The 24,043-nt window shown below is 38.1% G+C and overlaps 1 protein-coding gene across 1 annotated transcript; it reads left to right on the plus strand.

The window, feature by feature from the left end:
- The first annotated feature begins 219 nt into the window (after positions 1-219).
- On the plus strand, positions 220-15,579 carry LOC108715566. The gene is made up of 3 exons (XM_018260843.2): positions 220-428; positions 10,639-10,773; positions 14,114-15,579. Exons 2-3 carry the CDS (start codon positions 10,767-10,769, stop codon positions 15,361-15,363), a joined length of 1,257 nt encoding a protein of 418 aa, XP_018116332.1. The 5' UTR covers positions 220-428; positions 10,639-10,766; the 3' UTR covers positions 15,364-15,579.
- Positions 15,580-24,043: the final 8,464 nt, after the last annotated feature.

Below are 24,043 nucleotides of genomic sequence, written 5' to 3' on the forward strand. Positions count from 1 at the left end.
GATCTTTATAGATGTTTTCCCAAATTGCTCAACTCCCTGCTCTCTAGCATGATGGCCTCTCATTATCTAGTATCCTGGCTCTTTTATTCCAGAGAGGATCAATGCTTGCAACAAAGCACAAACCATTTTATTCTGGCTATCTGAGAGTTGTTGTGGATTTAAAAACAATATCCCTCCCTTGCATTTTCCTCCTCTTGCCTGAAGCCCGCCTCCCTTTACCTTGCTCTTCTGTCTGGGGAGGGCGAAGGCCACAGTACAGCCTTCCACAACTCTGAGCCAAGGCTCACCCCCTCCTCCTCCTCCTCCTCTGTCACACCCAGCCCCTGTCCCTTATCCATGCTCACTTTTAGCCGCCTTTGCTGGATTTCTTGAAAGGTCTACAACCTGGGAGGGAAGAGCTGGAGACAGTCCCTTTTCTAGGGGGCAAGGTAAGAAATGTGATGAACACTAGGACAGATGTCTTGAGGCATTAGACTTAGCAACTGACTCACAGCTGCACAACAAAAGGCAGGCACAGTGCTGAGTGTGGGCAGATGAAAGTCTGTGGCTGGCTGGGTGCAGGGTATTACTTGCTAAATTAATCAGCATTAATTACTCTAATTCATTTGAAAAATATAATTCAGATGGAACAGTGTGTAGAGGGAGAGGCAGAATATCCTCATAGAACAAGTACTTGATTTTCATTAGCAAGGCAAGCAAACAGAGTTTCTCCCAAATGCTTTACATCCTTAACCTGACAAGTTCTGGATGGAGCAGATCTATGAAATCCGCTAACGCCATATGTACTGGGGGCATAAACTGTGGGAGCATAGACGTGTGACAGGGAAGTAAACTATGTCAATTAGATATTTGTTTCCATGTTTTTCACTACATTAGGTATGTCACTGCAAATTCCTCAGTGGTTGCTATTGGTTACTGCACAGTAAAAATTTACACAATTTTAGTACATTATCCCAGGAACTGATGCAAAATTGTCATAAATATTTTAAGAAAATCATGTGAATTATCACACTTCTTAGTCCATCAGTTACAGATTATATATTTAAAGCATTGTGTTGTGAGTTCTGATATGCATGTGGCCACTTTGTATTCAGCTTCAGGGATCTGTATTGCGTGAGTAGCAAATATTCATATGTTAATAAATACATTACCTTATTATTATTACTATTAAATAAATATGTTTTATAAATACCAATGAAATAATGCAACACTAGACATGTATTTATTATTATTTTTATTACTATTATTATTGTTATTATCATTATTATTATTATTATTGATAATAATAATACATACAGTATGTGTCTAGTGGGGAACTATTTCATTGGAATTTATTAATCATATTTAATTTTACCAGCATTATGGCATCTCCTACTTATATTGGTGTATAGAAATATATAATGTTCTCTGCACTGAATGTCCTATAGGCTCTACTGATAATTTATAGTAAAAGAGGGACAAAGTAAATATATATTAACAGGCTAGTGTTCCCTTTAACCCCTTCCCTACTGGTTCTCTAGTCCTGCTACGCCACATGTTAATAGAAAATGCACAAAGCTTCATAGATCTAATAGGAAACCAGGAGACATAAAATCTACATTGATGGCAGTGTGGTATTTGACAAACAGTGTTACAGATTTTACAGTCTATGGCAGGTAAGCCGTTAACAAAGTTGATTTTCTGATACTTCCATGTCATCACCACAGATTCTAGTATATATAGCACTTAAAGAAAAACTATTCCCCAAAATGAATACTTGAGCCACAGATAGTTTATATCAAATTATGTGGCATATTAAAGAATCTTATCAAACTGGAATATATATTTAAGTAAATATTGCCTAATATTATAATAATCTCTTGCCTTGAACCACCATTTCGTGATAGTCTGTGTGCTGCCTCAGAGATCACCTGACCAGAAATACTACAACTCTAACTGTAACAGGAAGAAGTGAGGAAGCAAAAGGCAGAACTCTGTCTGTTAATTGGCTCATGTGACCTAACATGTATGGTTTGTTTGGTTTGTTTGTGTGCACTGTGAATCATATGATCCCAGGGGGGCTGTGCTTATTTTTTAAAATGCCAATTTTCTATTAATGATTACCCAATACCATTAAAAAAGTATATTATTATGAAAATGGTTGATTTACACAGGGTCGGACTGGGGGGCCTGGGGCCCACCGGGACTGCTGTCCAGGGGGCCCCCCTCCGGCCCCCTGCACCCCTACTAAAATGCGTCCGCCCAGCAAACACCGCCGCTTGGCGCGAATGCGCAAGAGCGCCGTTCGGCGCGCATGCGCAAGAGCGCCGTTCGGCGCGCATGCGCAAGAACGCCGTTCTGCGTGCATGCGCTGGCGGCGCTGCGCATCGTCGGAAATTTTTTTTTTTAGCTAGAAATATCTAGAGAAGGGTTCTGGCCCGGCGGGGGCCCACGAGGGTCGGGGCCCACCGGGTTTTTTCCCGGTTTCCCGCCGGGCCAGTCCGACACTGGATTTACATGAAGCAGGGTTTTACATATGAGCTGTTTTATGCAATACATTTTTATAGAGACCCACATTTGTTTGAGGAGTATAGAAGGGTTTAAATTGAAACTATACATACATTTTGTGCCATAAGCCACCCATTCTGACTTTCAGGATACAGGGGAATCGAGGCTGGGGCTGCTGCTGCATGATGCCACCCCCTTTCCCACTACGCACTTAAAACATCAATCGGAGTGGGTCAAAGGGGGGCTGCATCGCTATTTCAAATTCTAATTGGCCAAGCTGCATTTGCAGTTTTTGTATGGCAACCCAGATTTACTTTACCAACAAGTTGTTTATTTAATGTTAGTGACTGAAACCAAGCATGTTGGTAAAAAATCAGGTTAATATGCACTTGTTTGGTGACATAGCCAAATGAGCAGATCTTAAAGTGAATGTCCACTAAACTGTGTACAGTTTATGCTCTGACTACTTGCTGTAGACCTTGAGATTCTACTGCTCTGATTGGTTGCAGCTCTGTTGACAGTACCAATGCATAACATATTGGGTTAAAAAAAACCTTTTACATGCAATAAAAAGACACATAAAAATCTATGTCATATACGTTTTTAATAAGAGTATACTTAATTTGGTTTTTAAAAAAAAGCTGTCATAGCATTGAAAATTCAGCATTAATCGTCACCGAGTAATAAAGCTTAGAGTTTATTCAGAGCTGTGATCACCCCAGCCTGTAAATTCTGGATGCAGGAAGAAGCCATTCCCTCAGAGCATCACACTTAGTGCCGAGCTGTTTATCTGGGCTCCATGGAGATATCCTTCTCTTAGTAACCCATATTTAACCCCCGAATAAGAAAACATTCCAAGAAATTGGCAGTTCTTCTTAACAAAACATCATTTTAAAATATAATGGCAAAAATAGACTTTTTTACATTACTTTTTACTTTCCTTCTCCTCTCACGAAAAAACTCTGTAAGTTAACGTTCTAAACTGTTAAATGTTAATTTGATACATTTTTCAGAATAAAAAAAATACAGCAATTAAAGTATGTGTTTTGTTACAGATTTTAGTAAAGTTTGGGGAACATGCTCACTAGGGGCTGAAAATTCTGCTGTTTCTCATGTGTCAAATTGGCATTGTTTATAATATCAGCAATCTGACTTACTGAGCTGCTGCTGCTGCCAAACACAAGAAGGGGCAATTAACAATTTTAGAAATAAAGTAAAAACAATTAGAAAATAGAAAGCAACTGAAAAAAGCCATTTTTTTGTGGACTATTTAAAAACAGTTTAAATGATGGACTGCCTCTTTAGAGCTGGATACATACATCACTAATGTAATTTGTTGTTTCTGTAGTGCAAGCACCAGGGTGCAGTGCATCACTACAAGGGGTTAATATAGCAATAGACATGATTTGTATGCAACATATTTTAAATCCAACACCATTTGTAAGCATTAAGTGGCATCCACTTATATTTTCCCCAATTACTTACTGTTCCTTTGAAAGTTTTTAAAAACATTTTCTAAACACAATTTTGTGGAACATTTTAAAATGATTCTATAAAATGTTAAATATTTTATATTTTTGGTGATGCAATGGAGATTGTGATTTGGCACCCTGAATATGTATTTTGTGGCAGTGTCCACATTTTCTGAGCCATGGCATGGCTAGGGGTGACCATCTTACAGCACTATTATCCCAATGTGCAGACCTGCAGACTGTAACCTACAGTACTTAATATCCCCCAATTTGAGTGTGTAAATTACCCTTCCATTTAGAGTAGAATGTAAGCTCTATGGAGCAGGGACCTCCATACTTTTGTCTCCTTGACACTAAGCACTTGATCTGTATTGTAACTGTACTTTATATTTATGTGTATTGTATTTTTGTACTTATTTGTATTTAATATTGACTCCCTGTTAGTTCTACTAATTTATAATTCTGCTGTACAGTGTTCTGCCCTCAAGGGGTTCTGCACAAATAAAAATTATACCTTCAGAGGGGACCTTCCCTCTGGTGGCAGTAATTTAATATTTTCAGTGGAAATGCAGCTTCTCTAGTGCAGAGAGCACTGTTATGGAAGCAGCACAAATCACAGATTCTGAAATTCAGCCTGTATAGGTAATTCCTCAACATGTGGACTGATGCTATTTTTCCAAGAAATGAATCTCATCCCTAGAAGCGGTAATGTGCATGGGTAACGACTGACGTGACTAAATTGCTTTGAAGTATTGCATTGAGTAGGACTAATTGCTGCCATTATGTCCCCTAGCTTAACAACTGGGCAGTTTGAGTGCTGCAACCCTATTATCATGTCTAATTAGCAACACATTTAGTGCAAATGACTCTTTTTAAGTTAGCATGCAAAGAGATCTAATAGAAGAGAATGGTGGTGGCTATAATTGCCTTTGTTGCTTTCTGTATGCTGTTTACTTTTAACATATGCTAATAGGGGAATTGGCTGATGAAGTCCCCAAGAACAAATAAAAGAAGGTGACCCAGCTATAAATAAGGTGGGCGCCGCATTGATTTGGCAGAAGATTAGAAGCAGTTATATGTTCTTGTCAAGCTGGTAGTTAACAATTAAGCTAAATATTGTGGCCAGTGTCCAACACTAAGCAGGTGAAAATGGCAATCAGTAAGGCAAAATAATGCACTTCTAGTCCTGTACAATATTTTGATACATTGTCACAATGGCATATCATTGATACAGTTCATGCAGTAAATTTGTGAGGAGGTGGTGGATTCTGCAGAATACTGGTATAAGACACAGTTATACATGAACTCATAAAAACATCCTCAAAAATCACCTATATGAATCTTTGCCCTATTTTCTCACTGTTCTTGTTCCTATTCATGTTCCTCCAATCCTATCTCCATTCAGATTTTCCAGTTCACCCTGTACTATGCCCTTAGCAATTTCCTATTGTTTTTCCCTCTACATAGACATATTTCCTGTTGTTTTGATCATTCTTCCTTTACTTTGTTCAACACTATTAAATAAATTGACATTGGTTTCTACCTTTTTGTCATGAAACGGAAATCATGGCTTCCTTCTTTGCTGTAACTGTCCAATTTGTTATGCTACATTTCATTAGAATTAAATTCATTAATTTAACACATCAGCATATTGTACAGTTGACTTTTCTGAATCTATTTTGTGTGTTTGTTTAATTAAGCATTGACTGAACCAATAAAGGATTCTGGGGAATACGTATGCCGCAAAAAGATTCAACTGAATCCCCAAACCTTCATTCAGCATATAACTAGATAAGAGCAAGTGTCAGTGTAACTTTACCCACTTGTAAGCTTGCCAAGCAAGCAGCATGAGTCATAAATTGTCTGTTAATATTGTAGCAACCAGTCCCAATATGGCTGCCCACAACACCTTTTCCCCTGTAGTCAGCCTGTCTGACTCTTTATTTTAAACCAGTTCTGCAACTTTAGTAGTACTGTATTAGAAACAGACATTGACAGACATGCTGAGAGCATAACTTTATTAAATAAATCTTTTCTTGCTTTTGACATAACTAAACTTCAGTTTAGTTATGTCAAACAACATTAATATATTAAACTAAACTATTAAACTAAACTATTAAACTAAACTGGAATATTATTTATTGGTGTGACCTAAGAACACGAGACATGCTAGCTGATGCCATAAAGCTGGCACATACAGAACAAAAAGCAGTAAAAAGCAGCCCTGGGAAAAAATCAAAGCAGCCCACATATAAATGTGAGACTTTTTCAGCCAACCCCCACCATCAAATTAAAAAATAAAAATTAGTGGTCAGGCCCCCATAAAACTAAGAAAAACATGGTGGCCAGGGAAAAAAAGACCATTGGTGTTCAGTGAAAATTACCTTTAAAATTTGTCAGGCAGTCTTTTTCCTCCTAGGTGACAGCAGCTTCTTTTTTGTCTCTAATGCGGAAGCTTTGGGTTTGACTCCCATTCGGCAGCTTTGTCTCCCATTTGACGCCTATTGCTGTGCAGTGGCAGATTATCACCTGGCATGAGTCATTGTTTGGGGCCCAAAGTTCCTAGGGGGCCTAGTTCCAATTCCAAATTTTCAATCTGGACAAGGCACCGCAGCTTCAAAGTAGGGATGAGGTTCAGCAAAGGGCCAAACAGGAGAGCCTTTGTTTTAGGTTGTGCTATCATCATTGGATGATAGCATAACGTAGGGCAAATACACTCCTGGTACTGTATCTGGCACTCTAGTCTATCTAGTCCCCAAACTAAGGATCTCACTGCAAATACCCTTATAGTAATAAATATATGTGCAGTTTCTAAAAGAGCCATTCAGAGCTGTAGCACTTTTGACATTCATCATCAAATTCCAACCTGTTCAGTGTCGGACTGGGACACCAGGGGCCCACCAATTAATCTTAGACCAGGGGCCCACTCTACCTCTCCTTTCTTCCTCTCCTCACTCAACCTCTATTTCCTAGTCTCTTTTCTTTACATACTATACTATATTTTTCCAACTATTTAGCCTCTTCGTTCTCATAAAAATAGGGAATGGCCATAAAATAGGCCAAATGTTTAGCAGCATGAGGGCCCACTGACACCTGGGCCCACCGGGACTTTTCCTGGTATCCTGGTGGGCCAGTCCGACACTGAACCTGTTAACATTTATATGGGATAATTATATGAGATGATGCAGAGGTGCAGATTTTCCTGTGCAAGTAAATCAGTTCCATGCTTTTCTGAAGCCTGAATTTCTATCTATGCATCCCAATATTACAGAATGGACTAGCTCCTGGTTGCTGAAAGTTATCTTTTTACACTGAGTCTGGCAGGACTTTCCGATTGAGTATATTGTGGTGTAGGGGGTCTGGGTAGAATCAGTAAAATAATGCATTTACTATAAATTATTGTCTTTTAAAACTGTAGTCTTTGCACTTTTGTAGTTTAACTACACCCAGGGTGCCAGTACCTTTTCCAGCTGAGTTTCCCTCATCTTCGGGTTTCACTCCCGTTTTGCGGCTTTGGCTCCCTGTCGGTGGCTCACGGTGTCGGCTCCCAGTCCCAGCTTTGTCTCTCAATCAGCGACTCTTGGCTTCTATTCGTCGGCTCCCCAGCCCACTTTACTCTAAGTGGAGAGGCCCACTGGGCATTCACCCGATGGACAAATTACCTGGGAGCTATTTTTTTTTTATTTATTATGGGGTTCAGCTGTGGTGTGTTTACACTAGAGTCTTCACAGCAAAAATAATGGTTTGGGGGTTATATGCACATCTTTATTGCAGCTTCTCTCTACCTGTATATCTTTGATTTATTTTGTTCTGTCTCTACCTGTCTGTCTTCTACTATATTCATGGAGAGATGCTGTAGACATCTCAGGCAACTCTGGTTGCATGGTTTCTTATCTTTCACAAGGAGTAGGTTTGTTAATGGTGGGGATTGTGGATCTAGTAATTTATTCAATGGGAGCCAATAGTGCATTATTTTATATGTTCCTTTATTTGGTACAACAGATACATAAGAGTACCAACCTGGAGTTTTGATGCAGGAAGCTGTGTAGCAAATCTGAGGCTATGCAAACTTTTTGATATCACTAAAATAACCAATGCAGGACATGCTGCTTCCTGTACCAGTTCATAGAGAGAGAGTGCTAAAGGCAAAATATACATGGTTGTTACTCATCCTTCTGTATTTTTCAGTGAGCGTTGTAAGTACAGATCATCATAGCTTTATAAACAAGTAATACATACATACGTTTATGTCATCCTTACACATTGACATCTTCTCTCCGTCTTAGTGACCCTTTAAAATCCTGGCACTCCTCATGGCTGTTTTTTTTATAGTACGACACCTTAAACAAATGGGAAACTGCTCATGAACAGTAACAGGTTCAAGGTGCATCAACAAAGCCTTGCAGTTGTGAAGCACAGTATATTCATCCATTCAATAATTACCTGGGCTGGTGAACGAGGTCTGAAGGGAACACTCAGCTCACATTACATCTGTCCAATCTCTGACAAGCTACCCTTTGCCTGTAACATGCATTGCTGTGTAGCAATGACCAAGTCTGGAATCCTGGACACTGGATAACCATCCCATGTTGGTTATTCTCCCAGGGCAGTCCAAAGGAGAGTCAACATGTTATATTCTGTTCTTGATATATGTACACTGTCAACTTTTAATACACCATAGCCAGTGTGTAGCACTGTTTTTCTATTCTCTAGTTTCACTCTGTGAACAAGAACTAGCATTGGAAAAACATGTTTTGGGTTATTGAATATACTAAACTACTTTACAGTCACTGTACCTTTTTAACTGTGACAGAACATATAAGGGTATTAATGTAACAGACATATACTTGTACCAAAGCACAGGTATATGTGTTTATTTATCAAAATCTTATTTATCAAAATCTGAAATTTTCTCACTATTTTCTGAAAACCACTCCAACCAAATCCATAAAGACTTCCCCCCTTATTTATCAAAACATTTTCACTAACATTTCATGTTGGAAAAAGACTTGATAAAATCGGAAAAAAAACCCCAAATCATATACATTTTTCGGATTTGTCGCCAAAAACTGCGGATTTGATGCCTGAAACCTGCAACTTTTTTGGATTATCGCCTGAAAACCAAAAAAAATCTTTGGATTGTTGAACAAAACCCTGTGCAGATCAGGATATCTTCCAATTGTAAATGGGAAGACTGCCATTGACTTCGACATGAACTCGGCAGGTCTGAGATGGGGTACTTTTGTATTCTGACTTTTAAAACCATCGGGCTATATTTTCACAATAAATGTGTAATCTATACCCTTGTGTATTATATTCAGAAATAGAATTTCCAGATCCTAACAAAAACAAATGAAAATCAGGAATATAGGGGATTTCTGTGCATCAATGATGGTTGGGTTTATTATTTTGTATTGCTACCTTAGAAATAAGTTGCTCATTGTTTATATGTCATTTTATATGCATTTTAAGGCATTCCATAGGCACTCCAAAAATTCAAGAAATGCTCCAGAAGTGTGGACTTTTACTGCTTAAAGGGATCCTGTCATCGGAAAACATGTTTTTTTCAAAACGCATCAGTTAATAGTGCTACTCCAGCAGAATTCTGCACTGAAATCCATTTCTCAAAAGAGCAAACAGATTTTTTTATATTCAATTTTGAAATCTGACATGGGGCTAGACATTTTGTCAATTTCCCAGCTGCCCCTGGTCATGTGACTTGTGCCTGCACTTTAGGAGAGAAATGCTTTCTGGCAGGCTGCTGTTTTTCCTTCTCAATGTAACTGAATGTGTCTCAGTGAGACATGGGTTTTTACTATTGAGTGTTGTTCTTAGATCTACCAGGCAGCTGTTATCTTGTGTTAGGGAGCTGTTATCTGGTTACCTTCCCATTGTTCTTTTGTTTGGCTGCTGGGGGAGGGAAAGGGAGGGGGGTGATACCAGTCCAACTTGCAGTATAGCAGTAAAGAGTGATTGAAGTTTATTAGAGCACAAGTCACATGACTTGGGGCAGCTGGGAAATTGACAATATATCTAGCCCCATGTCAGATTTCAAAATTGAATATAAAAAAAATCTGTTTGCTCTTTTGAGAAATGGATTTCAGTGCATAATTCAGCACTATTAACTGATTCATTTTGAAAAATGTTTTTTTTCCCATGACAGTATCCCTTTAAGCAACTTTGTGGCTGAGTAGCAAGTGGAGGGAGTGACCTGTAATTCACTCTGCTACCTTCCAAACTCCCATAGGATCTAGAGTTGTGAACTTTATATACCCACACATAGCAAGAATTCTGTTCTTACCTTTGGTCACATATTGAGACACACCTTACATTCTGTATAATAATCAACTGGCTCCCACACACTTTCATTACCAATTTTGTAAGTGCCGCAGAGGTAATGCTGTAATATTGTTCACTACTATTTTTGTTAATGGGATAAATAAGAGAAATATATTTTATTTTAAAGGCAATGTACATTTTATTTATAAGTATTGCTTAACTTAACTTTTTTCTAAATGTTCTGTTAAATAAAAACAGCATAAATTCCCCTCCCTAATGGCAGCACGCTGTACCAGTGGGTGAGTAACACACAGGAATGCAGAAATCTGTTATCAGTACAGGAGATATCAACTCCTGTGTCAAATAAAAAAAATGAATTTTCTGTTCTCTCGTTTTTCAGGAACAACCCTACCCTATTCACAATGCCAAATATACCGATCAACTGGAGGCCTTTTTTTCAGTGCAACCATTACTAATGACCTAGGCATATCCACACTACAGATACTGGTGGTCACCAATTTACCCGATATGTCTGGTAAGTATATGTACAGGTTGAATTATTGAAAAACAGATGCACACAGAAATTTCTGCAACAATTTCAACATAGTTATGAAATCAGATGGACACACAACTGTAGTGAAGCACAGTATATTTATGGAACAGGATGACAATATAGATGCAATACAGGATATTTGTCTGCAGGCTAATTTTACACCAGAGTAAAAGTCAATTAAATAAAACAGGTTGATTACTTGTGTGGCACACACTCTCATTAGTGAACCTAGTTTGCTGTTAACACCTTGAAAGACTTATTTAAGACAAAAAGTAATTATTACGGATGCACTAAACACAGGATCTAATGCGATTAAGATTCAGTCAAGGACGTATTGCTAAGCAAAACCCAAACCCAAGCTTTAAAAACTATGTAACTTCAAAGCAATGATCAATTGAAAATTAAGTTGATTTGGAGAGGAGTGACTTTAGTTAATATTAAGGGGCATATTTATGATTTGAAAAAACTTCGAGATTTGAATTAAAAAAGACCAACCGAAATTAAGTCTTCAGTTTTTTTTGGTCGAATAGGTACATTTTCGATCGAATAGATCCATATTTGGCCAAATTCGAATCATACGAATCGAAGGAATAGCGCATTCAATCGAATTCGTTTAAAGTTTTCCCCCCAAAATACTTACATTTTTCCACCAATTGACTCCACCAAAAGTTCACCAATTGACTCCAAATAGGTTCTAGGAGGTCCCCCATAGGCTAAAACAGCAATTTGTTAGTTTTAGATGGAGAATGGTCAAATTTTTAAAGAGACAAATCGATAAATTTCGATATTCGAATTTTCTTATTTTTTTTAAATGTGAAATAAATTTGGTCTATTCCCTAGTCGAAGTACACAAAAAATAGCTTGAAATTCAAATTTTTTTCATTCGAAAATTCACCTTGACCATTGATAAATCTGCCCCTAAATATGCAAATTAGGATTTGGATTGGGTTTTGTATACAGGTACAATATGTGGTGGATTCTGCCTTTGGCCAAATTTAAAAATAGTATGCCAGTAATGGTATCTAAGTGGGGGCTTTAGTTACAATGAGAAGTCAACAAGAAGGTGAATTTTTATTTTATTTAAGGTGTTTTTAGCTCTGCAATATTATGTACATCTTGTTACAGAAGCTCCTTTTTACTACTCTTCAACTATTATAGGAAAAAAATGGCTTCCATGCTTCAAATTTCTTTCCAAACCTACAATTGGACAGCATCTTAGATAGGCAGAGGCATAGCTGGTGAGGGTTCCCCAATCTAAAATAGAATGCGAAATGAAGCACACGTATAGGGGCATATTTATCAAGGGTTGAATTTAAAGTTTATGGGAGTTTTATAAAAACTCCCATAAACTCGAAATCTGAAAAAAAAAAAAATGACCAATCGAAATTTATTAAAAAATTAAAAAATGTTACATTCGGGTGAATAGGATTGACCTGCAAACTCTAATCGAATTCGATTAGAGTTTTTTCACCCAAAAATTATTTTTTTCTTTAAAAAAAAATCCGATTTTCAAAAGTCCACCAAACGGCTATCCAAATTGATTGTAGGAGGTCCCCCATAGGCTAAAACACCAATTCTGCAGGTTTTAGATGGTCAATAGTTGAATTTGAATTCTTAAAGGGATAGTACATGATAAATATTGAAATTCAGATTTTTAATTTTTTAAAACTCGAATCAAATTTGGATTATTCCCTAGTCTAAATAAACTCGGAATTCGAATTTAAAAATTTAAATTTTCAATTCGATCCTTGATAAATTTGCCCCATACAGCAGTATTGTCTTAATTAACAAAGATAAGTAAAAAAGCCCATAGTACCACACAGTGTTTAAAAATGGTGCCTGGAGAGCTACTGTATATTGCAGAAGATCCACCACTGTGATACTCTTCAAGATTCCCCCTTTCTTGTGACTTTTGGTGCATAAAATAATGTCAGTCCATTTTACCAAAGCAAGTGTCTAATTGTCTCAAAACAAAAAACAGATAGAAGGTGGAATGTGAAACCAGTATCATAAAAATACAATGTATTACTTATATAATCTCTAAAACACTGGCTGGCCAGGAATCACAATGAATAATTTAAGAATAAATATATACAAAACCAATAATATATTCAATCCAGGTGGGTAATCACTTTTCCTGTAAAGAAAATTCAAATAACTGTTCCTTGGTTGTGGTGTATGCTTGTAATTTAAAGGACAAGAAAAAGTTGTGAGTTGTAGTTCAGCAAGACTGAAAAATTATTTCACTTGGGATTATGGCCAAGATTTTCCCAATATGGTGAAGCAATGAAGTATGCAGAGTGCTTTACTGAGTAAATTAACAGGCAGATGGATGAATGGCTAAATATAGAGAGCAGATTTTTTAAGGGATGTATTGAGGCATCCCCCACTCCCTACTCCTTGCCAGCTGTAGAAGCCCCCCAAAAAGAAGTTGGAATGGTCTCACAGTCGGGTTTGAACTCTCAGCAGCCTCAAGCCTGTTTCACGAATTCGCTTCTCTCCTTTTCACGAGGATCCAAGGTGGTGCACCGTCTGTTTTAGTGCGTGAGCTCCACAGCGGAACGCAAACGGAGCGCACGCACTAAAATAGACGGTGCGCCATGATTGTAAATTACAAGCATACACCACAAACAAGGAACAGTTATTTGAATTTTCTTACAGGAAAAGTAATTACCCACCTGGATTGAATATATTATTGGTTTTATGTATATTTATTCTTAAATTATTCATTGTGCTTCCTAGCCGGTCAGTGTTTTAGAGATTATATAAGTAACAAATTGTATTTTTAACATACTAGTTTCGCAATCCACCTTCTATCTGTTTTTTGTATATTGAATTTTATCCCCAATAGGACCTTGGGGGTTGAAGGTGTACAGTCTTGACAAGTATAATAACTTTTCCCTCCCTGTCACAAGACTCTTATTTGTTTTTAATTGTCTCTAGGGATGGGTGAATTTGACCCGTTTCGTTTCGCCAAAAATTCGCCGCCATCGAAATGTCGTCGACACCCATTAAAGTCTATGGGCGTCAATTTTGTCGCGCAGCGAAATTTTTTTGACGCACGTCTTTTTATTTTGACGCACAATGCCATACAAGTCTATGGGCGCCATTTTTTCAGTGAAACAAGGCGAAAAAATTCGCCCATCCCTAGAGTGTCTCAAAACACCTTCACTTTCTCAGTCAACAATAGATCCCTGACTGGTACATGTCAGTTTTCACAGTAGTACCACTTTAATAAAAATCCTTAGTTAATTTGATTCCTGTGTATCACATTGCACTGCATACAATATAACATTTATATAAATGAATTCTTCTATTTAAGGTCACCAATGTGCAAGAACTGGGTTTCTTTGGCTGTTAGTGGTGGGAACACTTGCTAAAGGAATTGCAGACAGCTCATGTAACTGCATTATCCTGGAAAGTTTATCTGACTGGCCTGATCTGGATTCTGAGCCTTGTTGCCTGAACCTCAGCCTTTCTGTGGACACAATTGACTGGAATAATTTTACTACAATATCTAACTTGCAGATTCTTGACCTTTCTTACTCTGGCATTAAACAGATCAAAGATTTAGAAGAAGGGAGAAAGTTAACAAACATTGAGAAGCTGTATATAAATCACAACCATCTAAAAGAGCTACCTGATGGATTTTTGAGCAATGCCCCCAACCTGAGGGTTTTGAATCTTGGATATAATCAGCTTGGCCATCTTCCAACAAACTTTCTGCTAGTTTCTAACAACATAGAGGAGATAGATCTCAGCTACAACAACTTAACTTCATTCCCACCTATCATTATTAGACCTTCCCTCTCTGTGCTAGGTTTCCACAATAACAGCTTGGAATGTACCTGTGCCCTTTATGACCAAATTGAACCAACTTTCCATGGCAACAATGGCAGTAGAGTTCTAGAGGACCTGATTTGTTCCTCTCCAAGAGATGTTACTGGATTACAGATTATAAATGTTCAAAGAAATAACATCTGCAGGTCCCACAGCCTAACTGTCGTGCTAATATGCATCCCTCTCCTACTTGTCTTAGGATTCATGTGTTGGTATGTCTGCTGTCGTAGACATAAAGGCAGTTACTCTAAAACAAGGAGAGAATGTAGTCTGGCTACTGTTGATCGCAATGGAGCTGGTAACATAGGAGAATATCACCATTATGAGTCTCGCCAGCAATTCATCAAGGACAGACGAGAGATTGATGTCAACCAGTTGAATGACCCAATACTTTTAAAGCCCTCTGCTGCATTACTTGGCAGCAGCAGAGATCTTTACGAAGAAGTGGAGATAAAACTGGGTATCTCTTCAGAATCCTTAGTGGAAGGAGAAGGTCATATTAACAGAGACGGTCAAGGATTAATGCTGGCCGTGGAGGGGGAAGATGATATAGATATAAAAGCAGGAGATGAACTTGAAGTTGAAACTGTAAGTGTAACAGAAGTTATGAAGGACTCAACAGATCGTGAAAAGCTTTATCTGAACCAGGCTACAGACTACTATAGCCTTGTTCCAGGAATTGAGTTGGAAGACTCAGATCATTGTGAATATGAGAGTGTTGACCTCTCTTGAGAGGACCTTTTTGATACTACTGAAATGGGAGCTAGCTCATGTGACTATTAGTAAAAAGGTAAAATGCCTTGAGGTCTAAAAGTGCACCAAGAGCAACTGTCTTCTCTATTCCTGTGACTACTACTAGACAAAGGAAAATACTGACGATTTTTTGTTTATTATGAAAACGTACAAGTATTATGTATTTCCATGATCTTATAAATGTTTGCAAAGATATTTATTTTGAAACATTTCTTTATGGTTAAAGCTGAACAGACCCAAGGGGTTATTGTGGGGCATTTTGCTTAGGTTTATTTCAATGTGCAACCCATATACAGTAAGCCTCATGAAGACAGTGAAGCTCTGTTTAAGCAGATATGTCATTAAATAAAAGTTGTTAATCATAAAGGTTTCTTTAGTTGCAGGACCTTTCAATTTCACAGGCTATGTTGTAATACAAAAACAAATGTTGTAATGCTTTAAGCTGGCCATAGATGCAAAGATCCGATCGTACGAATCCTTGATTCGTATGATATTCGGACCGTGTGTGGAGAGTCCCGACATTTTTCACCCCATGGAGATCGGTCGTTCAGTCGATCAGACAGGTTAAAAGACTTCTGTTGGCTGCCGATAATATCTCTGAATGTATTGCCGATCAGATGATTTTCAGTGGGAGACTGTCACTAGCTTTTGTTGGACTTAACTTTCGTACATTTGCTGTAGGGGCAGAACATCGGCTGATCTGTTCTTTCACTACTTTATTTGATCTGAAAGGTTAGTGGCAGGTCTGGAGATGGGGGAAGTCTGATTGTTCAAGGATACGAACGATTGGATCTTTGCGTCTATGGCCTGCTTTAGACTATACTTGGAAGCGCCATAGATACTTATGACATAATAAGCACAAATGAACCAAAGATTACACTTCAAAAGAAGGGATAGCTACCAGCTTTCCTTTGAGCCACAATCTGCATTACAATTTATAAAATGCTCTCTTTTTGGTGTCTGTAGGTGTGAAGGTACACATAGATATGGAAGCATGTATTGAACTGGATAAAAAAGAAGTTAAATCTAGCTGACAGAGGGTGATTATGTGTCATTCATTGGGAAGATGATGGGACCATATGCTCCAAGTACTTTAAGGACCAATAACACCAGAAAATAAAATTCACTAAATGCAGTAACTGTCTTACAGTACTGTGGTACTTTCAAAGCTTCACACTGTATCCAGTGTCGTAACTAGATATCACTGGGCCCCACAGCAAATAATTTTTCAGGCCCCCAAAATGTCTAGGGGTTGACCTGTTTTACCAATATTTATTGAAATAGCATATGAATGAAGGATTCATGGGGCCCCTATACATCCCGGACCAACCTGCAGACGCAGGGTCGGCTTTCTCTGTAGTTACGCCTCTGACTGTATCTAGAAAGAATGACATTTGTAGCCATTAAACCATTAAGGTGCCAGGGGATTGTAAAATCTACAACACTGGTATAAAGTACCTCTACCACCTGTTAGTGCCTTAGATTCTAGTTTATGGTTTAGTGGCAACATGCAATTTTACATTAACAGAATGCTTTGAAGCGAAAAGGGAAAATATTTTCCATATTGAATTCATGCTTTTTTTTTCTGAATCAACCACAGGTAGGGGGTATTAACTGTAAATTTGTGCCTGTATGTCTGTTCCTTTTCAGTGCTAGATGAACTAATAAAGGGAGGGGATTGTTTTGTTATTGGTGGTGTTTGTTTTATGCTGTTTGTTTATCAACAACATCAAAAGGAAACAAGCAAAAATCTAATAAAAAGCCCCCTCCCCACTCTGTGAATATTACATGCAAATTCAGTAAACGAGGAAACAAGGTTATTAAGCTGATCTCATTGCCTAATTTGCCTAACATCTTTCTTGCTGGAGACAATATGTTGTCTTGCTGCTGATATTATTTGCCTGACTGTGGAGATTTTTTTTTATCAGTAATCACAAGTATGGCAAAGTCTGTAGCACTGGCACCTAGGTGGCCTAGGGAATTTACGTTGGGCATATTTTATTTTTGATGAATGAGGTGGGATACACTGACCTTCCCTGGATGGGGGTGGGAACTCACAAGTATTATTACAATTACAATAATTTTGGCAATATATAACAGTAATGTGGTATATCATGTGCTTTTGTTTGTTACAATTCCCTGCACCAAAAGCCAGTCAAATGTGTAGCTTCAGTACTGCCTCTGTATGCAAAGTACAGCTCATCATACGCAGCATTCCATTAGCTCTTTCTTCAGTATGTAGGTATCACTGTTGAAACATCACACTCTGTTATCCCTCTGTGTTATTGTTCTTGTGTCTATGATGCAGAAGTTGCAAATGATTATTAATTACTGTGGGAAATGCATGAATATAGGAAATCTGATTAAGTAACAAATGTTACTGGAGTAACGACTGTGTTAACAATATATCTTTTCCACCATTGGCTGCTTTTGTGCAGTTTTTAGCTAACCCATGGTCTGGTAATTGTCCTGGGTATATCTGCTTCACTATTCCTGGCTTTTCCCTATCACAGTTCCCTGCCTCTGACCTTCTTTTGATACTATGTTTGTATCCAGAGACAGTAGCTTGATTTAATTCAGCCTATAAATGTCTACTCCCAAGGATAAGACGGGTTATAAAAACAGAGAGGATGTTTTTTTATCATTATGAATATAAAGGTGTGAGAAGAATTGGTGTAGGAGACACAAAGCATTTTGGAAAGGACAACTATATAACTATAGACAGACATGTCATGGGGACTTAGGGATTCTGTCACGGAAAAGCATGTTTGTTTTTTCAAATGCATCAGGATCCTGCACTGAATTACATTTAAATATGACATGGGGTTAGACATATCTTAGTTTCCCAGGTGCCTCAGCCATGTCATCGCTGTATGGAAAGTTGGAGTGATAGCACCCCCCTCCCTTCGCCCCCTCCAGCAGTATATCAACAAAACAATGGGAAGGTAACCAGCTCCCTGACACCTTCATTTCTATAAAAAATGTTCCTATCCCACACCAATGGCAAAGTGGACTCCTTCTCTTGCTGAAACAAAATGCTGGAGTGCCACTAGGGTTGCCAACTGACCAGTATTTTACCGGCCTGGCCAGTAAAAATGATGGCTGATCCCAATGTTATTAACAGGGAAAAGAGATAAATATATAGGAAGGCTTGTATTTTTTTCCAGAAAAGGTGGCAACTCTAAGTGCCACGTGTAATACTGGTTTGGTGCTAGTGTCTGGAAAGCACACTCTGCTACCTGCCCTCTGAGTTTAGCAAGTCAGAGGGATGTCTGGGTTTAAAGTTGCCACTTTTTTCACCACTATACTGGCCTTCAGGTTGGGGGCGTGATGTCATTTGAGGGCAAGGTCATGACGTATCAGGGCAGGAAAGGGTGTAAGGGGTTGGAAGTGAGCAGGGCAGTATAGGAGGTGACATTGACAGGTCTGCAACTAGGAGATTAATCTGGCATTTGAGGAGTTAAGAGATGGGAGGAATTGATAGTTTTAACTATATTGTCAGTATATTTGTAATACAGGTGCTGGCCCTAGCTACTGATTTACCATCTGGGGAGTTTTCTGAATGATGCCTAAGGTAGAAAGAATCTGCTACGCATTTCATTTCCCTGTATGCAGTGTTGCTGACTAAGGTACAACTTTTTACCCTCTTTTTACCCAGTTCAAAGACTGCACACAAGAGGGTACCTTGCCCCACATTAATGAAGCTGCCAGTGTCCAAATTACTCACTTGGATCAGCTGGGTAAATGAGTGCACACAGATGCATAATATTTATATTGTTGTGCTTCGTTACTCACAAATATTTAAGCTACATCCAATAGTAGATTGTAAAATGTTTATATTAAGAACCCTTTAGCCAGAAACCACATTTCGTTGTAAAAACAAAGTCATTGTTTTCAGAGCTGGAGTCAAGCCAGAAAGGGAAATAGTTGTTCTGGGTTGGACCCTTTCGCTCACAAACACCGGGACTCATTTAAAGTGGGAGTAGCTGCTTCCCTTTTCCTGAACGTCTCAGGCAACTTTGAATCCTGTAACTCCTTTTATCCTGGATTGGACACCAATGAATATTTAAGAATGTTGTGTCAACACTGCTGCAAGTGGAAGTAATTTGTAATTCCTCACTAAGCTTCGTATTGAATCCTACTGAATGAGTATGTGTTTTGTGCTACAATACGGCTGTGAGGCTGAATTATATTGATGGCTTGCAGCATTTTGCTTCTGCATTCTCTGCTCCCCCAGCTTCCCTTTCCATGTCTATTGTTTGAGTGATTTATTAGAGGACATATTTTTCCACCACAGAGACAGACCAAATCATTCAGTTTCTTTAGTTCCATATGATCATCTAAACCAGTATTTCTTTTTTTGTTTTTTTTTTAATGTGACCCAAACTCAGTCTGTCATCTGTCCTAAGGACCCACAATTCAGTGTAAAATTAATTTTCTCTCTCCTTTTAATTATTATAATCTGTTGCAAAAGTACATTTTTATTGTACTAAAGTGGATTATGGGGACTCTAAACAACATAGCAACAAACTATGGGACCCTACCCACAGGTTTAGAATCACTGTTCTAAGCCTTCTAGAGAACTAGAGACTCTTCCAGTTATGAACTTAAGTTAAACTGCATTTTTGTATTTGAGTGTAAAAAAAATTAACTCATTTTGCAAATGTATTAACTAATTTTGCAAAGGGCCAAATACTTGCTGTGGGTCCTAATTAGCTTCTAGTTATGTCACTGCTAATATGCTTTGATGTAACTACCAGGGGCCACCATAAGCCTTATTGTAAGAGGCAGAGCAGGGGGGAATTATTCTGCTCACGCCGGAAGTGCACCACTGAACTATTCTGTAAGAGAGGGACTTGGTTGGGGGGCCCAGGTGGTGGCTAGTTATACCTCTGAATGTATGACCTCTTCATACTTATCGAAGAGCTGCAAGACTTAGGGCAATGACACACTGGGTGATTATTTTTAAAAACCTGATCAAAGTGACTAATTGCCATAGCGCTAGTAAAGTTGAATTGTACTGGCGACTTACCAACAACTATATATACCTAGTGTTCAGCAGTAAGGTTTATACACACAGCAAGTTGCAGCAGGTCCTATTGCTGTCCCAATAGTGCTCCGTCCAGGCACCCAATAAATCAATATAAATTCAAATTGTGGATTTAACTGCAGATTTAGCTGCTAAAGTGCAAATTTATTATGGTCCACACGACATGTTTCAGGCACATCTGCCCTTTTTCAAGTGTGTTATAGATTTTGTGATTTGGAGCTACAGGACTAGAACTGTGTATTTTACATATGGCGACTTATATGTTTGTGTATGGAAAGGGAACTGTGACAATTATTTGCTGCAATCAGGGTTTTTGTCATTGCCCTTAGCAACAAGTAAAAAATACAGTGGTGCAATCAAATACTTAAATTTCACCAAAAGTTATATTGTTATTATTTAAATAGTGTCAATATGATGTACAGTGTGATTTATAATGTATGTCGGTTCCTGCTTCAAAGCTCCAGGGTGCTCTGTGGAAGACGTTTATCTATTAAAGGGCAACCTTTACCCAAAAAAATGATTCATAATCCTATTTTATCACATCAGTCAAGCAAAATGAACTTTAATTACACTATATAAATTATTTGAATCTTGTTTCCTTCAGTCTGGGAATTCATAATTATAGCAAGCAGGCGGGAGCCATTTTGTGGACACGGTTATTAAGGCAAGTCTTGCATCAGCTCAGAATCTTGTTTGTGTATCAGAATGGGGGACCCGATGTCCATCCCCATGCCTTGGCTACACAATTAAACGGTGAAGAGAACGGGGGAATGTGGGGAGAGCAGCGATTTCTAGGAAGTGCTGAATGGAAAGTAAAAGTAATTGTCAGACAATATTTGATTGACAGCTGAGATGTTTAAATGAGCTTACAACAGCTATGAATGCTTTAATAAAAAATAATAATTGGATTCCATGTTTAATTTGAAAAGGAATTTTATTATAAATGAAAACAGCAATATTACAACTGTTAAAATAATACTGTCACCATAAAATGACATCTTAATTTCTGTGTAAGCTACTGAAACAGAAGAATTACAGCTGTCAAGCAGCTGAATTGACTACTCATCTCCTACCAAAATGTTTTTTAGTCTGTAGGTGCAAAACCATCTGGTGTCAATTGAAATTCATGGTCACACATAAAGATTTAATTCCATCTCCACTCACTCATTATTTTCATGTGCAAAACATTCTTTTGCAGTGACCAAGCATTTTCAGGTTCACCAATATAACAAGTCAAAAACAATGTGGTAACTATTTAACAGTTTCTTAGCTCTGGAAGCCGTGTCACACATCACTCACATGTTGCCACTAACAGTACATTAAAACAATAATATCAGGTTCCCCTTCACATGTTGCTATTTAGGCTCAAGGCACACACATTGAATTCTCCATTTCAATATACCACACTCTTAGTTGACATTTCAGATATCCAGATCTATCAGTATACAGCCAGCAAAACAAGTATTGCATTTGTAATTGACTTACTTACATTTTTAACTCTCCCGGTCTATATTCTTTAGCAGACTGGTAAATTTAACAATATAATTGAATTTTGAAGGAGAAATATGGGATTTCACCAGAATACAATGCCGTAAAAAGGTATTTGCAAAATCCTTCTCGCGAGTTGAAATTACTCAGCGCAAAGTGTATTTCCAATCCTGCAGATCCCATATTCAATTATATGTAATTTCCTCGGCGTATTGGCGTTTCTACTTAAAAACGCAAATACTGGTGTCTTGTGGCGGATGTTGGCTCGCAAGTGCCCCGTGGGAATTGCTATAGTGCGTATTCCATTATTTTCATTAGGGCTTTATTTTGTGCATATTTACTCTCGACTGCATGTTTTTTTTAAAACGTAATGTAAAAACGTCATGTGTGACCTTGACCTAAGGCTGGGTGGTCATTTTGTAGTCAAAAAGGTACATGCCCAGAGGCTCACATGCACAAGCACAAACACGGGAAAACATTTCAAGTGTTTAGGAAAGCAATAGATATAGAAAGGCGCACACAAGCAGCTCTAGTTAATCACACACGTCATTACTGTAATGCATCCTTTTAGTGAAGGTTCATGGTCTTCTGACACAAAAACTTACAGTAGTACATATTTGTGAATTATATGGTCAATCAAATACTTTTTTACTGTTATAGGCTAGATACTTAATGGGCTAGCAGTTTGCTACGGTACAAAGTTGTTCCAATTCATAGCAACTAATTAGCACTTAGCTAACAGTCGGAAATATTCCATTGAATGCCAGATTGGTTTCTATGTGTTTGAGACTGATAGTGTCAATACTCTGACTAAGGATTTCTTTAAAAATGAAAAAGAGTGAAAAGTTCTCGTGCAGCTGAACTGCCCGTTACTCTGGGTAGCTGTGGAGATAATCTGCACATTTAGTAGATGGATGCAAATGGGCAAGAGCAACTGAGTGCAGGTGTGTAAGCATCTGGCATCAAAAAAAGAAACAGCTCCTGTTTTACCCAGATTCTTCTCAATGGCTCACATTCAGAGCAGCCCATGAATGGGTCAAGAGTTCTCCCCCTCTCCCAAATAATACAAGACCTCCTTGTTCCCGCTGACTTTAGTTCAAGCAAAAATGCCAAGCACAGATATTGCTAAACAAAGCAGCTGCCACTCTAGAGCATTATAGGTGCCCCTTGTACAGTGGGGTCTCTAATAGCCCTATATACAGACTTAATTTGGGTCAGACAACTGAATGCTGAATATTCAGCAAGAATAATTCTAAAATAGATTTACTGTACAACCAGCTTTTCATTTTGCTTTTGCCTAATATACTGAAAAATGTGTACTTTGAATTGAATCCTTTCTCAATCAGCCACTGGAATGCACTGTACTGCTCCTCTGGACCACGGTTCATGCAGTATCTTTAAACTATTTTTTTTCCTAGCACAATTTGTATTTAAAATACATGTTGTTGCTCAGTGCAGTGTATTGATAAACTTGGTAACAGGGCCTGAACTAGGGGTAAGCAGCAGATGTACTTGCCTAGTACAAATACTCTGGGACTGTTTTTTTTTCACAAATGTAATTGTAGGAAAACCTAAGAGTGTGTGCAGATACAGCGCTAATCCCTGAAGATGTCTGGCAAGGCAGAAACTGATGAATTATAATATATATATTATATATATGTTGCTTATTGTCTTTTTGATATTGCACATTCTAAATTTTGTCATAAATTTCTTGCAAAATGTGAGTTTGACTGTATGAATATATATATATATATATATATACTAGATGTCTTCTTTGGGGTCCTGTCACCACCAAGCACTGCTCCACCTCTATCATTCCCCTGACATTGGTACCTTGAACGCAACCTTTTTACTTGTTTCTGGTCCCATCACACATCCCTTTGATCTTGATAGTTTATAATGACAGCCAGGAACTCTACATGAACATCATTGGCTTGTTGCTGATTATTTTTCATTACCACACGTGGTCTAAAAAAAATAGGCACATTGAGGCACATTTTCATCTGTACCACACCTCCCAAACAAGAACTAAGAAAAATGTTGGCCTGACCCCAAAAGTGTCCAAAACAGATACTCCCAGAAGCCTAAACTAAAAACTAAAAGTGATTCTGTTGTTAAAAA

The sequence above is a fragment of the Xenopus laevis genome, chromosome 4S (genome assembly GCF_017654675.1).
Source record: "Xenopus laevis strain J_2021 chromosome 4S, Xenopus_laevis_v10.1, whole genome shotgun sequence".
Lineage (NCBI taxonomy): Eukaryota > Metazoa > Chordata > Amphibia > Anura > Pipidae > Xenopus > Xenopus laevis.